Source organism: Pezoporus wallicus, unplaced genomic scaffold (assembly GCF_028554395.1).
Source record: "Pezoporus wallicus isolate ANWC-B61680 ecotype Strahan unplaced genomic scaffold, APGP_CSIRO_Pwel_v1 scaffold_2146, whole genome shotgun sequence".
NCBI lineage: Eukaryota > Metazoa > Chordata > Aves > Psittaciformes > Psittacidae > Pezoporus > Pezoporus wallicus.
The window spans coordinates 1,058,595-1,074,745 of NW_026639769.1; the positions used below are offsets into that span (position 1 = coordinate 1,058,595).

General features: G+C 41.1%; 1 protein-coding gene across 1 annotated transcript in view; it reads right to left on the bottom strand.

Moving 5' to 3' along the window:
- RTN1 (reticulon 1) overlaps window positions 1–1,232 on the bottom strand; it is a 118,002-nt gene extending 116,770 nt beyond the window's left edge. The window contains exon 1 of the mRNA XM_057416175.1: window positions 695–1,232. Within this exon, the coding sequence (XP_057272158.1) occupies window positions 695–884 (190 nt within the window). The 5' untranslated portion in view covers window positions 885–1,232. The remainder of the gene's footprint in view (window positions 1–694) is intronic.
- Window positions 1,233–16,151: the final 14,919 nt, after the last annotated feature.

Genomic DNA, 16,151 nt, shown 5'->3' on the forward strand with positions numbered 1-16,151 from the left:
TAATAGATATATACTTGCTATTAACGCACCCACTAAAGAAAGGAACCCTAAACCAAGGCAAAGCAAATATATCCCAAAGGTAAACCAAAAATCAAAGAACCAAAAGACCCTAGCTAAACTAAATGCACTGTAAGTCAAATACACCCAAAAAAGGAGAAGGAGGAAAACACACCAACCCAAAAGTCCATGATTGAATGGACGTGTCTCAAAAGCATGCAGAAAATATACAAACACTTCAGAATAGGCACTCCATTAAAAGCTACATGTTGAAATAGCATAAGGGGCCATGCAGGAGTTCCAGGTGCATGGGGAATAGCTGAAGTAACTCCTTTGAGATCAGTCACTCCAGATTTTTACAGGTGTAAAATAAATGAGGACAGAGCCCTATCAAGTCGGGTGAAATCAAACGCCCTCTATATAAACCTGGATATCCTGTGCCAAACTGCAAAGAGCTTCAGGGAACTTATCTGGGTCCTGCGTCCACCCTCCCCCACATCAGTAAAACTGATTATTTGCAAAGGCCGCAATTGCTTGTTATTTTCTGTTTTCCTACTCTGCTCACTAACTCATTAGTAATGTTTCCAAGCAGCCAGGCTGGGAGAAGAACCGGGAAAGGGACCGGAACGAGACAACCAGGAGCTGCTGCTGCCAGGGCCCCTTTGTTGAGCATCCCTGGGTACCCCTCGCCTTTTACCTGGGGATGCAGTCGCCATGGCAACGGGCGGGTGTTCCCTGGCGGAGCCGAAAACCAGCTGTTCCCGCTGCTGGGCCCCATCTCCATCCCGCAGCGGAGCCCCAGCTGCATACTGGTCCGTCCCGTCAGCAGCCCAGTGCACCCCAGTGCCCGCCAGCAGCAGGTCCTGGGGGTCCGGCGGGGCTGACATGCTGCCTGCCAGGCTGCCGCTCGTCTCCGGCTCTCAGGCTTGAAGCGGGAGCCACCGAAAAAGCTGCGGTGGCCGCCGAGGGCTGGACGGTGCTGCGGCCGCGCTGGAGTCCGGCCGGCTGCGGTGGCTCGGAGCCGCTGCTGCTGCTGCTGCTCTATCTCCACTAACGCTTATTACGCAGGTGAAAATGGCTTGTTAGTTGGAGCCTTCCAGCCCTTGCGTCACCCTGTGGCTGGCATATCACAGGGCAGGAATCCGCCAGCATGGCTGCTGCTCTCCTCTGTTTAACTGCTTCAGCAGGGTAGGCATCTGCTTGTGTGTCCAAAGGAATAAATGCCCCCTCCCAGGCAGGCACACGCCGCCCTCTCCTCTCCCGCGGTCCGTCCCCCCCTGCCCCGCAGCGCTCACCCCCATCCTCTGCATCCTCTCCCGAGAATCCCACTGAGCGCCGCAGCCCGCCGCGGGAACGCGCCCGTTCCTCCTGCACCTCCAGGCTTGGTGGAGAGGGGAAAGACAGCCCACAGAGAAGGGCAGCCTAAAAGCTCCCCATTGTCCCCTCTCTCCGCCAGTCCCCCAGCCCAGTGAAAGAAGCAGCACTGCTTCTGGGCAGTGAAAGAAGCCGCACTGCTCCTGAGCACCTGGGTTTGTTTACCATTTGGCTCCTTTCCGTTTGCAGCCACGCCGGAGAGACGATCACAGCTTATTGCATCTAAATGACACTTGTCAAAATAAACGCACAGCAGGTGTCTGTGTGCTTTCTTTTTTATTTGTTTATTTGCTTTTTCCCTTTTTGTGTGTGTGCCACTGTATTTGTTTGCTTACTGTCTCACAGAGCTAACCAGAGGTGATGTGAACTGTCATGAATCCTTGCCATTAGTGATTTGGGAGAGCAGCTGTGGCATGAGCTACAGCAAAGGTGAAAGTGCTGGGCAGGATCAGCGACACTCTGCAGGTGCCCCTGGAACCAGAATCCTTGGTACCCTTAACAGATGAGGAAACAGAGTTAGGTAAATGGTATCGCACAGACCTCTGGCACTGACAGGTTAAACTAAGGAATTTAATGTCTTGCAGAAGGGCCTCTCTCTTGTGATGTGATAAGTCCAGCTGCAAAGCGGAGAGCAAGTGCCCCAGCCAGAAGACTTTACCCTATCTGGCTCTTTGTCTGTTGCAGCAACAGATCTCCAGCTGTGATCTTTAGGTCATAGCACCCCCAGGCATGCTTCAGACCCTCTCCAGCTCCAGCATGCTTATGCTTGGGTTTAAAAAATTAACACATTTCTACTCACTGCAGGCAAACAGAGGAAATTCAGGGTAAGCCTATAATGAAAAATGAAAAGCCTCAGAAGTAGCCTCTGGCGCTTCCATTTTTATCTTCTTGGGGAAACACCACCCTTAGCCTCACTCCTGTCCAGGATCTGTTTCTGGAAGCTGTCTTCCTGCTGCTTGAGTGTATGCTGTTCAGTCCCAGCTCCCCACAGCCCTTCAGAGATGGGCTTCTCTGCATGGTGGGGTGGACCAGGGACAGAGTTGTTCTATTGGAGGTCTGCAGCCAAAGGTGCCAGTATAAGCAACATGCTCCAGGTTACCCGCTGGAAGTGAAGTGACTGCTGTGAATTCGGATAAACTCTTCTGTCTCAAGCTCTAAATAGCAAGGGTGATTTTAATGAATAAAACATTATTCTATTAGAGGTTGCATTGTAAAATTCTTTTGTGGAGATGCTGTAGGTTAAGATGAGCAAGATTTTGGCTTTAAAAAGGGAAATCACATGACTATTTCTACACTGTCATGAAAAAAAACCACTTCAGAAGTAGCTATACACCAAATGTACTGTCTTCTCTCTGCCCTGTAAACTCTGATGTCTCGTGGGACAGCCTCTACAAACATGATTCATGGCATACCATCATCAACAGCAATTGTACACATGAGGTCCCCTGGATTCTTGAGGCTCCGTCTGTCCTGATAGCCATGCTTAAAAACTCATGGTACAGGTCGGTGGGTTAGTACTTAGGCAGATCTCAATAGCCAATGTGGACCTAACCATCAATAAATTCTTTCTTGTTTTGAGCTTCCTAGTGTGATTAATTACTGGAAAACAATGTCATCAAACCCACTTCTCCCTTTACTATGCTTTGTAACCCATTTCAAGTTCAGCATTATTATATAGGTAATTTTACTTTCAGGGCAACCTGTGCTGTAACACTGCATGCGAGACCATCTGGGCTAGAATAAGAAAACTACTCCAAAACACTTGGCTGAAATATGGCTACCAGGAGGATATCTCCAGGGAAGCTCCTATTTAGCCACTGCTTTGTTAAAAAAAAAAATACAGAGGTAGGTGTCACACAACATAGTCTATCAAATTCAGTTTTACTTGTGAGTTACTTCCAGGTAATCCATATTCCAAAGACATCTGTGTAGACAGAAAACTGATTTTTGATACCAGGTTCAAGTTTTCTTAATAGGGTATCACTATGGAAAACCCTGCCTGAACCATGTAGCTTCACTGAACCTCTCATGAATTCTGACTCTACTGAAACTCACACATAAAGTATTTGTTAATTAAGCATTATTTAATGTCTTTGTGGAACAACGCTGTAACTATGCATCTCCAGTGTGCTCACCCTGCCTTATATGCACAGTCTCATTGGATTTTCTTTATTTGTTTATGTCAAGAGAGACCAGTGTTTGCTGCAGTTCAGTAGCTTATGATTTTAGTCATGTTTGTACTGCCAAATCCCACACCTAAAGCTCACCTCATGAGCAAAGGAGATTTTACCTATTTTATGTTTTCCCCTTTGACATACACTGCATCATGCTCTGTGTATTGTCTCATTAAGATTCTGATGACTTCCAAGTTACTATTAACAATGTTAATGATATACCATATGTTTTCAAAAATATGTCTTCCTGTGTTTGTTCAGACTCCCTAGTTTTATTTTGTGTCCATCACTGCTGGGGCAACCCTATGATACTATTTAAATGAGTCAGTAATGCACTGAACGGCTCAGGAGAAGGCCTGTGGGAGCGCTGAGTCCCTGCCAGCTTTGCTGTGTGAGCAGTACACAATCACAAAGGTCTTCCGATAGTGTAGTCTCATCAGAATGTGTGCACACACACTAGGAATGATTCATTCCTGCAGACCAGAAAGGTTATCATGATCTGAGGGCTGCTGGCATGAACACAGGCAGTGTTACTACAGTAAAAGACTTAGAGGAAAGAATGTGTGCTTTGCTTATTGAAGAGAAATGGGGACAAGCAGGCATAAGTACATAGATAAAGCAAAAATGTGTTCTATCACTTCAAAGATCCCAGTAGTGGTGCAATCCAGGGCTTTATTTCACCAGTTCCTGCACAATCCCCAGGTGACCTGGAACAGTCTCATGCAATACAATCAGCCCTGCTCATCACCATGTAATATCATTGGATGGGAGACTAGAGGTCCAATTTCATACTTTGGATACAAATCTTGAGCTCCTACTGACCATCACAAGTGGAGCACTGACATTGGTTTGCCAGCATGAATTAAAAGAAATCAATAGGAACAACAGGACTAAAACCCAGAAAGCTTAATCAATCTATTTTGCATGCTGTACAGAAAACTTTGAACTTGGCACAACCTGGGCTATCATGTATAAGGTTAAGTCACTAGAGATTATACATGCTTTTTAAAGATCCTGTAGGAAGATCAGGCTGGATGAAGATTTAATCAAATGTGTCCCTAAGAGAGGTGTAATTTTAAGTAACAGTCAGCACAAAGGAACAAAGATGATTTCTTCATGTTTTCAATACATTTACAAAAGCTCCTGGTAATTAGATTGTGTTGAAAACTGACTTGTGCAAGGCTCATCTATCCCTGCTCATTGGTATTTAATTCTCTTGCAATTCCCTTTGGACACAACAAGACTCTGAATGTATGAAGTCTGAAAACATATACACAAATTGCTTCTCCTTCCATTATAGCCCTTTGTGTTCCTGGGCTGATGTATGCTGCTGGGCCAAAGTCCCTTTGAACCTCGAGGGGAATTTTGGTCTCAGATATAACATTACCAGTAAAGAGCATATGACCTAGCAGGGTATATCAACAAATTCAGCAATAGAAAGCATCATCTCTTCTTCCTTGAGGATTAATTCTTGAGGTTTTAGAGTAAACAAATTGCAATAGGAAAAAGAACGGAAGCAAAGAAAAGCAAAGAAAGGCAAAGAAAAGCAAAGAAGAAAAGAAAGAAGAGAAGGGAAGGGAAGGGAAGGGAAGGGAAGGGAAGGGAAGGGGGGAAGGGAAGGGAAGAGGGGAAGGGAAGGGAAGGGAAAAGAAAAATGAAAGAAAGAAAAAGAAAAGAAAAGAAGATAAAAGAAAAGAAAAAAAGAAAAGAAAAGAAAAGAAAAGAAAAGAAAAGAAAAGAAAAGAAAAGAGAAAAGAAAAGAAGAACAGAAAAAAGAAAAGAAAAGAAAAAAAAGAAAAGAAAGAAAAGAAAAGAAAAGAAAAGAAAAGAAAAGAAGAAAAAAAGAAAAGAAAAGAAAAGAAAAGAAAAGAAAAGAAAAGAAGAAAAGAAAAGGAAAAGAAAAGAAGAAAAAGAAAAAAGAAAGAAGGAAAGGAAAGGAAAGGAAAGGAAAGGAAAGGAAAGGAAAGGAAAGGAAAAAAAGAGAAAAGAAAAAAGAGAAAAGAAAAGAAAAAAGAAAAGAAAAAAGAAAAGAAAAGAAAAGAAAAGAAAAGAAAAGAAAAGAAAAGAAAAGAAAAGAAAAGAAAAGAAAAGAAAAGAAAAGAAAAGAAAAGAAAGGAAAAGAAAAGAAAAGAAAAGAAAGGAAAAGAAAGGAAAAAAAAAGAAAAGAAAAGAAAAGAAAAGAAAAGAAAAGAGAAAAGAAAAGAAAAGAAAAAAAAGAAAAGAAAAGAAAAGAAAAGAAAAGAAAAGAAAAGAAAAGAAAAGAAAAGAAAAGAAAAGAAAAGAAAAGAAAAGAAAAGAAAAGAAAAGAAAAGAAAAGAAAAGAAAAGAAAAGAGAAAAGAAAAGAAAAAAAGAGAAAAGAAAAGGAAAAGAAAAGAAGAAAAGAAAAAAAAGGAAAGGAAAGGAAAGGAAAGGAAAGGAAAGGAAAGGAAAGGAAAGGAAAGGAAAGGAAAGGAAAGGAAAGGAAAGGAAAGGAAAGGAAAGGAAAGGAAAGGAAAGGAAAGGAAAGGAAAGGAAAGGAAAGGAAAGGAAAGGAAAGGAAAGGAAGAAAAAAAAAGAAAAGAAAAGAGAAAAAGAAAAAAGAAAAGAAAAGAAAAGAGAAAAAGAAAAAAGAAAAGGAAAAGAAGAAAAAGAAAAAAGAAAGAAAAAGAAAAGAAAGAAAAGGAAAGGAAAGAAAAGAAAAGAAAAGAAAAAAGAAAAGAAAAGAAAGAAAAGAAAAGAAAAGAAAAGAAAAGAAAAGAAAAGAAAAGAAAAGAAAAGGAAAAGAAAAAAGAAAAGAGAAAGGAATTCTGATGTAAATAGGGAAAAGAAGATAAGTAAAACAACCTCCCCCTACCCCATTGAAAAGACTTCACCACTGTAGCAGCTACAGTCTGGTTTTCAATTCACCACATCTGTACTGCAGACAACTTGGTTTCCATGTGTGTCTCACATCCTCTCTCTCCAACAGGCAAACCTCTGGGAGTGTATGACAGCACTGGCCTGGCCAACATGCATGAATGCTCTTCCGCAGCATGCAATTACATCTCATTTGTACACAGACAGGTAGAAACCTCAGGAGCCATGCTGTGGGATAAACCAGAACACACCTGCCCTACAAGGCACAGAGAGCTATTGGGACTCCCAAAGCAAGGCTGGAAACCTGGTGAGATAAGTACACTTCCTGAGCACACCAAACTACTCAAGACTGTCTCTCAGTCTGCCTGTGTGAAAAACTGACCTGTGATGATGGCTCTCCCCACAGCAAAGGCCATCCATCATCTTTCAGTCCATCAAGCAGCTCTTGCACATTGGTCTTTCTGAGAGAGCCCTTGGACCTTTGGTCTTCACATCTTCTCCACAAGCTCTGGCACTGAAGGACAAGGCAGCCTCTCCAAGGTCCTTTTCATCTGCTCTTCCCACTGCTACGACTGCCAGTGTGAATCCTTCAGGCCTGTCTGGAAATAGTTACCCCAGCCCCCCAGAGAGCTTCAAGGCATCATCCACCTCCCACAGCACCCCTGGGACCTAACAAAGGTTCCTATCCCAGCACTGCTTTGTAACCTGGAGTGAGTTTCTGCATCAGCCAGCAGGACTTGGACACAGTTTTGCTCCTGAAAATACAGGTACCCCAGTGCCAGGAAAGCAACAGCAAAACTGGTTAAGCCCAGGAAAGATATAAGTTTAAGAATGGGTGTAGTAAGAGCCTTCCCAGACAAACAGCTGGCTTGGAGTAGGGTGTGCTCTCCTTTGTAATGAGCAGCTTGCAGAGATGAGACAGGTACTCAGTTCAAAGCCGCAGCTCTGAAAATGATCACCTGGAGAGTACCATCTCTTAACACACACTGTAAACTGGGGAGACTGGTTCAACTGGGGCCTCTAGTAAGTACAATTTCAAAAATACCAGCGTCTCGATAGTAAAATTTTTACTACATATCATGTAATTTAACCTCCATTTTCAGAGCTCACAGCCACAGTCTTTATCAGACAGTTCATTGCCCTGAGGTCTGCCTGGCTATAGCTGTACCAGAGCAATATATACAGTCCATTCCTGGCCCTTTAATTCCCACATCATGAAAGAGCTTTCAGCATCTCTAGCCCTCCAGTTGTAATGAAATTTGATTAAAGGTGGTGCCTTCTGCGGGTAAGCCTGACTGACTGCTCTGTCCTTCATCCCATCCACATCAACAGCTGCTCTAGGAGCAGTGAGGATTACCTCTGTTTCTCTGAAAGGGGAGTTTCACAACGAAATCCAGTGACAGGAGCTTGAACAGCAGGACTGTTAAACACATGAGCAGACACAGTCATGGGATGTGTGGTCCAAGTGTCAAAGAGCAGAAAACCCACCAGGCCTCTGACGAGCACAGCCTGCTTCCCCCTTCTTTCCAGCTTCAGTCTCTTTGTAGAGGAGAGCTGAGCAGAGTAGACAAGTGAGTAGGTGAGAGCTCAACATATGCAAGATACATTGGGTAGTGGCCTAGTTTCAGCAGTGCTTGGTAGCTGAATTGCCATCCAAGCGCTATGTCCAAAAGGCTCTGTGCTCACCTCTAGAATATATGTCTATTGAAATGACTGCCTCTCCTGGAGGACACTGGACCAGGAGTCTAAGTCTCTATCCATGATCTTAGCTGGTGATACTATTTGTCAGTACATTCTCCATGTGGCAACATGATCTCTGTGTGCTATTGCAAGTGTTGTTCACTAGCATCGTCAGAACTAGTAATCTTTTTCTCTTTTTACAATGCTCATCCTGGGAGCCCAGCCCAGGGTTATCAAAAGAAAAAGCATTGGAATTTGTCCTGTCAGATTCTCAGCTTCATTGAACAGGACTTCCTTCTTTAAGCCATGGCAGAGCAGTTTCAGAGGCCAGTCATCACTGTGAAAAATGTTCAGACTGACACCGATGGGCCTGGTGCTACTTAATTTCACTGTTAATGACCCAGCTAAAAAGAAAGTATCGGACAAGACAGTCTGTGTGATCTCTGAACTGATCATACAGTGGCCAGAAGTTTATATGGGCAATTGTTTTGATACTGATAAAACAGTGAAAATAAAACAAAAAATAACTATAGTAAAAGTATCCACAAATTTGGTTTTGGGAGCAGCTGAAGGAAGTGAGGCAAAGATCTAACCAGGATTTTTTCCAGCAGAGGGTAAGTACCCAAAAGTACAGACAGTCACCAGAGAAGCAGAAACAGGTTTTTTTATATGAATTCATATTCCACTGCATTACATCAGGAGGTATTTGTGCAGAGTGCTGTCTGCACTTACACAGCTTTTCAGCAAGTCCATTAGAGGTTAGCATTTGAATCCTGATTTATGGTGATACAATACATGCATTTATCAGACTCTGAGTGGTGATTATGTACTGTTTGCATATCTTTGGAAACTCATAGGTGCTAAAGATTACAGCTTGTGTGCTGGAAGAAACAGAAATGTCCTGATATGCTTCATTTAGGATTTGGCATGGCACTGAACATATCAGAGAATCAGTCTGTGGAGGTAAGACCTGCAATCACTTCTAAAACACACAAGAGATTACACCTTTCGGTGTAACTGAGAGGTACATCCACCACCTCTAAGATCCCAAACTGCTGTGATATGCAAATATTGGCAAAACTGCAGTGAAACACAATTCTTGCTAGACATAATGCTTTGTCCCCAGAGGTATCTAAGCAATTGTCACCTTGAGGTAGTCAGCGATGCTTCTAATAGTTGCTATGAAAATATCTAAGAGCACGCTATTAGTTCATCTAAAGATATGGTGCTGATAGGTAACTTTAGAGATCAAGTTTAGTATAAGAGGTCTGAGGACAGAGAAGTCCATATATAGTAAAACTGAACATTGCAATAGCTGCCTCAGTGTAACCTTGATAGCTGGGACTTATATTCCCCTAATGAACAGCATACTTGTCTCTTCTTCCATATTTTATGGCAGAGACCTAATTTTCTTGCTTTGTATACAAATGAGAACCAAGAACACCTTTGCATCAGCCACTGGGGCCAATCCATAAAACAAAATCAGGCTCAGAACTCCACATTTCTAATTATTCATTTAAGTTTTCCTGTGAGAAGTTATCTGAGAAAGAGACCAAGCTCAACCCTGAACACGGCTACTCCATTTCAAAACAGACAGTAAATAACAGATGTGCCTAGTCCTTTTGAGCTGGCTCTACCTGCCTAAAGGTTGGTTGTTACAATACTCAATAGTTAGGCTATAATACTGAATATAACCCTTTGCCAGCTGGTGCCCGCATATCTCACTGAAGATACGAGAACTACTGCTCTTCAGTGCAAAATTAAACACAATTCCAAGGTGTTTGGGTGCTAGAGACCCATAGATGGCTGAGTCAGGCAGGGACTACATTTTGCCAGGGTGAAGCCAAGCTAGAGTTGTTCTAAGACCTTTTATCTATTTTTTATTAAAATCATGAAATTAAACTCCAGTTAGCAGAAGTGTAGTAGGACCAGGCCCTATGTTACATTTGTAATTAGTCTCATTGACTTCAAAGAAGCTGGTTCTGTATAGTATTTGCAGGGTTGGGATTTGGTTTTGCATTTAATTGATCTATCATTTAGCACTTGATATCAGCTCTTCAAAGGGAACATTATTGCTTTACATTTCAAAATCTCTTTGTAGTGCATTCTGTATTACCACATTATGCAAACTGGAAAGAACAACCTGCAAATTCTTACCACATTCTCTACTCACATCTGTGGCTTTATTTTGTGAATTACATGGCTGCAATGAACACAAGACTACATTCCCCAAACTCTAGCTGATGTCAGTGCTGAAAAAGCAAAACCAGGCAGGATTAATCCCTGATACAAATAACCCCTAAAATAATTGTTTTTACTCTCTGCATTTTGCAGTGGAGTGGGTACATAAATAAGTTGGATGGGTTGTTTTTAGAACTTGTGGCATGTTCTTTTCTTTATTAACTTAATTTTTGCAAAAATCAAAACCTGAACTGGCAATAGGGCTTTGCTGGTTTCCTGTGAACAGTCCGTTGCATAATTAAAGTCATAGGCTGCCAAAAAAAGTGAAATCAGATCCAGAGCCCTCTGCTGGATTGTGAGGGAAACGTTACCTTCTTTAAACTGCTGAGATGAATCACTCTTAGGAAGTTCATCAACATGCAACTTTCAGCCATCAACAATATCTTTATGAAAATAAAACTGCAGGTTATGACTCATCTCTGTGACAAAAAAGTTTGCTACTCACAAGCAACATTACAGGGAAAGTTTCCCAGAGTAAGGCATAAAGAATCTGTCCTTGTTGTGCCTAAGAAGAAAAAAACCTAAAACATCTCATTCATTGTAATTTCCTTATCTGAATTCTCAACAACTCATTACAACTGAACATGGTAGAGAAATAGATATGAAAACAGAAATAGGTAAGAGCAAGTGAAATACGCTGTAATAGAAAATGAGCTTTTGACCTGCACACAGCATGGGGAGTTGGGGAGAAAAATTCAAGCGAGTGTAAGAGTTGCGTATTTTCTGTGCATTACAGTTGGAAGTCTTATCAACCCTTCCTAAGGATCACCCTGCCTTCAAGTGGTGGAAAGACCATTTGTTTGCTTTATACTGTCATCTACCCCAGGCAGCAGGAGTTTTGTGAGCCCTAAGACCTCAATCAAGAAAGCAAACTGGAGATAGGCACTAGAGAAAAAAAAACAAACCAAACCATAATAGTGAGATAGCTGGGGTCCCAGCACAGCACGAGAAAGGCTAACTCCAAATGGAAAGAGGAATGTGATGCTAATAGAAAACATTTCAGGTCAGCAGTGTCACTGTTCAGCTGTTAGTAGAAAATGTTTCACAAGACCACTCTGGACAATATTAACCTGGAAGACCCAATCGATTCCTTCCTCCATGTCCACACACATAATTCTAGTGACATTCCAAAAGAGGCTTCTGGAAAAGGGGTGAATCTTGACAAGTCTGACTCTCCAGCTAGGGGTGAGAAATCAAAATGAGATGAACACATAATAAGTGACAACATGATTCAATGGAGAGCTGAAAGCTTAAGAGATGTGAAGAGGCTGCCTGAGGTTTGCCTTGTGGAAATAGGAAGGAATCATTTGTGATTTTTTTTAGCTTCTCAGAACTTTCTTAGCATCTTCTACTTGCAGCTGTATTATGATACAGATCCATTGCCTTTGTGCTCATTAATGGTGAACACATGGTCATTTTCCCACATCTTTATATGTTCACTATTTTATATAAAATAAGTTTTTATACAGTTTTGTCTAATATGATTACTTCTGTGAATGCTAAACATTTTAAATAACACCATTCTGCATCTGCATTTCCATCTCCCAGCTAAGCAGTTCAGCAGAATTGGTAGAAGATAATTCATGATTTGGGACCTGTACTTTTAGTGGTGGAAGTATGCCAACAGGGATTTGTCCAGCTTTGGTATTCTCAGTATTGAAAGTTACATCAGTGAGTTCATAAAAAGAAATGTGAAAACTTGAAGTCTTTTTTACTTTAAATATTCATTCATCAGTCTTGGACAGAGCTCAGACTTTCAATGCTTTTAGCAATTTGTATATTAAGAATAAAGGGTAGCTGCTTGACATCTGTTGTGTAAGTAAGTGGGCATGGTCAGATACTAAATGCTCCCAGTACATATTTATTTAATCAAGGAATGCAAATGTTAAGGGGATAGATTAAAAGATCACTCTGAGGTCAATGAAATAACCTTCTACTGATATGCATGGGAACAAGTCTTAAAATATAAAGAACCAAAATTTTAGTTTGAATTAAAACCAGAAAGCTTATTCAGAGAGCTCAATTTCCCAAATATGTCTGCTTTTGCTACAGCTTATTTTCCATTAAAGCAATAAGTGAAGTCATAATTTTTACCTTCATTTTCTGTTAAAGATCTCTTCTAGTTCACTAAAACAGTGTGAAGCCATTACCTGTTGGTGTAATAAAGACATTAACTTAAACATAAATTGTGCTACTGCCAGAGTGATATGCTACTAAAGATCCAGTCTATTATTTCAAAAATGTGCTAAAACTAAGCACCAGTGACTGTTCTTGTAAGAGAAAAACTTTTTGACCTGCTCTTCCATCCTGCTGTGTCTTCCACATGTTCCAGTCTCCATACCATCACTTTCACCACTGATCTAGAAAACAATGTTCCAGCAGCTCTAAACAGAAAACCCGTTGGTATGTTAGCCATTCAGATGACAAGAAGATCCTCCTGTGTGCCTGAGAGAGGGGATGTCTGAGCATTTCAAACATCATGTTTTCCTAAAGTGAAACACAAGATTAGATGGCAGCTTAACATTCAAAAAAGTCATCTTCAGAGAGAAGTAAGCTGTTTAAAGATAAAACAAAAACTAGAAGCCAATCTTGTAGCCTGCACTGATCAATCCTTATACCTGAGGTCTGATCTTGTAGGTACTGACTTCTGTGGTTAGTGGCTACATTATGTGAACTTTCATGAAGCCACCTGGTCTCAGAATCTGAGATTCTTTCATGACATTTCTAAACATGTAGGCAGAAATGTTGATCATAAAGCTCCTCTTGAAATGTACTCCTCCCTGCAGGCTTCTCCCTGGGATGCAGAGCCTGCTAATACCAACAATGCAGAGACCTGAAACCACTTGCCTGCAAGTTGAGGCGAGCAGGTAGGAATCCCCAGCCCAACAGCCATGACTTTAGGTCATTATTTCCTCCTTTTCAGCAACAATCAGAGAATCCATCTCCCTGTGTATCACGTATTTGTCAGTGGGCTCCAGGGTTTGAATCTTTAAGGTCCTGTAACATAACTCACGATGAAGACAGACCAATTAAGATTGCCTTCTTCATTACACTGGCCACTGCAGGGCATATCTTGAAAGTACCCAGATTATTGCTTTAGTTAGTATTATTTTAGACAATCCAAATGATGAGTCATCAAGAGTTCCTTTGAGTAAATACTGCATAACCACCTCATTCTCAAGAAGTTTCTCAAGAAAGTACTTCTTCCTCTGCCCTTCAAATGTTTACATTCTCAAATCTACCTTCATTTTATAATACAGGATTGCTTAAAATACAAAAGCATAAGGCTTGCCAGACATAGTCCTTTTCAGTTTCAGGCAACAATAATATATAAACTGTTCCCTGCCATTTTGAAATACGGTAGAGCGTTCTGTCTCTCTTATTTCTACTGGAAAGCTGTTCCAAAAATTCACTTCTCTAAGGGCTAGACAAATTCTTCTAATTTTCAGCCTGAATTTATTATGGCCAGTTTACAGATATTTGTTCTTGTGCCAACAGTGTACTTTAGCCTAAACAACTTTTCCTCCTCACTGGTGTTTTCTTTGCTGATACATTCACAGGTTCCCAAAAGTCACTCCCTATTTTCATTTTGCTATAGGTTTTAAAGTTTGTGCAGTTTTGTTCTGTTTATTCTGAAACCAGCTGCATTTTACCATGCTATTACTATGGTTAAATCAAAAGAGACTTCATGACATAATGTTTCTCTGTATGCAGAATTTCCATTTTAGCATACCACTGTCATTTAATTTTCCTGTTGCTATTCACTTACCCTCTGCTTTTCATGTACCCACTAACATTTCTATCTCCCACTGAGAATAGGAATATGGGGAGGAGGAAGGGCAGAGCAATTCCCAGATGTATCAGTTTACAAGAGAAAGGTAGTTTTTAAAAAGTATTTTCCAGATTCCATTTCCTAGTTGCTCTTTTTTTCCCCCAACTGGTGTTTGCATCCTGTTGGGAGCTGGATCATTTACACATTTTTTAATTGTGCCTTTAAGTGCTCTTTTAGATTATAGACATTCATTCATGAAGAGTAACTCTAATACAGATTCTTCAGCTTAGGTCAACTCACTATTTTCACTGTGCATTATCACAGTCATTCCAGGAGCACATCACCAGTAACTAGAACCATAACTCTGGTCTGTTGGTCTGTTTTGGGTCTCAGAGAACTATCCACACTTGCCTAGCAGTGTCTTTAAATACTCTCCCAGGATGCACCAAGGAAAACAAACTGTATGGATCATGTACCCAGGAGCTAATTAAAAATCTTTCCCGTTTTGCCAGGTGCTGAGCACTAAGACAAGACATGGGCAAACTGCCCAACACTCCCAGGAGTAAAAAATGGTTGTAAAGTCCAGTCAGCCAAGACCTGAGCTAATCCAATGGTTTGGCTATGAAAACCGAAGGCAGATAAAGGGAAAGTAGAAAAGAAAGAAAGAACTGTAAAGAGCTGTAATGAGACAAGCCAAAGCATTGCTGAAGCTCTTGTCTCTGAGAAGGTCCAGTTGCAGCAGATTAGAGAAAGAGCACATGGAAAAGGAAGCCAGGAGCAAAAATTGCTTCCTTTCACAGGGAGTGCAGATTTCCCGCAATCTTTGCTGAAAGATTTCCCAAGTCAGATATTGAAACCACATCCTTCTGTTTAACAGCCTTTGATGGAGATAAACACAAAAATTTGTCTAATCACATTTTTAATTTAATTATGCTCTCATCTTCCATGGCATCCTGCAGCAATGAGTTCCACAACTTGATTATAGGTTGCTTGAAGAAACACTTCCTTTTGCTTGTTCTGAACCTGCTTGACAATTTCACGATGTGCTTGCATAGTAAGAAATAACGGCTATTGTCCCTTCAGGCTATTTGTACAGCATATTTTAACCATTTTTATATATAAATACATATATATATATTTATATACCCCTGTGATTTAGTCATCTGCTTTCCAAGAGGAGCACTTGTTATTTAGGCTCTCCTCATATGGAAATTATTCCATACTGCTGGTCATGATAATTACTCTTCCCTGATCATTTTGTAGCTGTATTTTTTTAAAATTTTGTGAAGGAGGAACTGGCAAAGGCCAAACTGCTTGCATAATGTAAGGTGTAGGTTCACTGGGGATTTGGTGCTGCAGTGTGATGGTTGTCTCCCCCTTCAGTGGTTTCTAACTTTTTGCCTGCCTTTTTCATTGCTCCCAAACATGGAATTGATATTTTCATTGGATTATCCACAATGACTCTCAGATCTTTTTTCCTGAGATGTAATAGCTCATTTAGAGCTCATTGGTGCATATCTGTAGCCACTGCTGTTTCTCCCCATGCTCAGCAATTTGCAGTTATTGCCATGGAGTTTCATCTAATGTTTCATGATCCAGTCGCTCTTATTTTATGAGGTCCCTTTTGCAATTATTTGCAGGCAGCTTTTGTTTTTACTAACTTGACTAATTCCACATCTTTTGTAATCCTTGTCCCATCACTGTTCTCCATTTCTCACATGATTTATGAGTATGATGAACAGCACATATCCAGCACATGGTCCCCCCAAACATTACTGGGAAGATCCATCCGCTGAACACTATGTGCCATGTGCCTCCTCTTTTCAGTCATCATTTCTTACTCTCCCTCAGCTCACTAAGCCTCCTCCCCATTTCCATCCCTCATGCCCAGCTTGCTAACTCTCACAATATTAAATCTATGCTCCAGCACTTTGCTGTGACAGACATAATTTTAGCCATTTGTATCCTCTGTTTTTGGAGACTGCCCTTTAGGGAGCATGGTGACATCAGCCTGCTTCACAGTCTGACTTTCCAGCAATGAAAATATCCCTCTGGATATGTTGCAGCCACTGTTCCT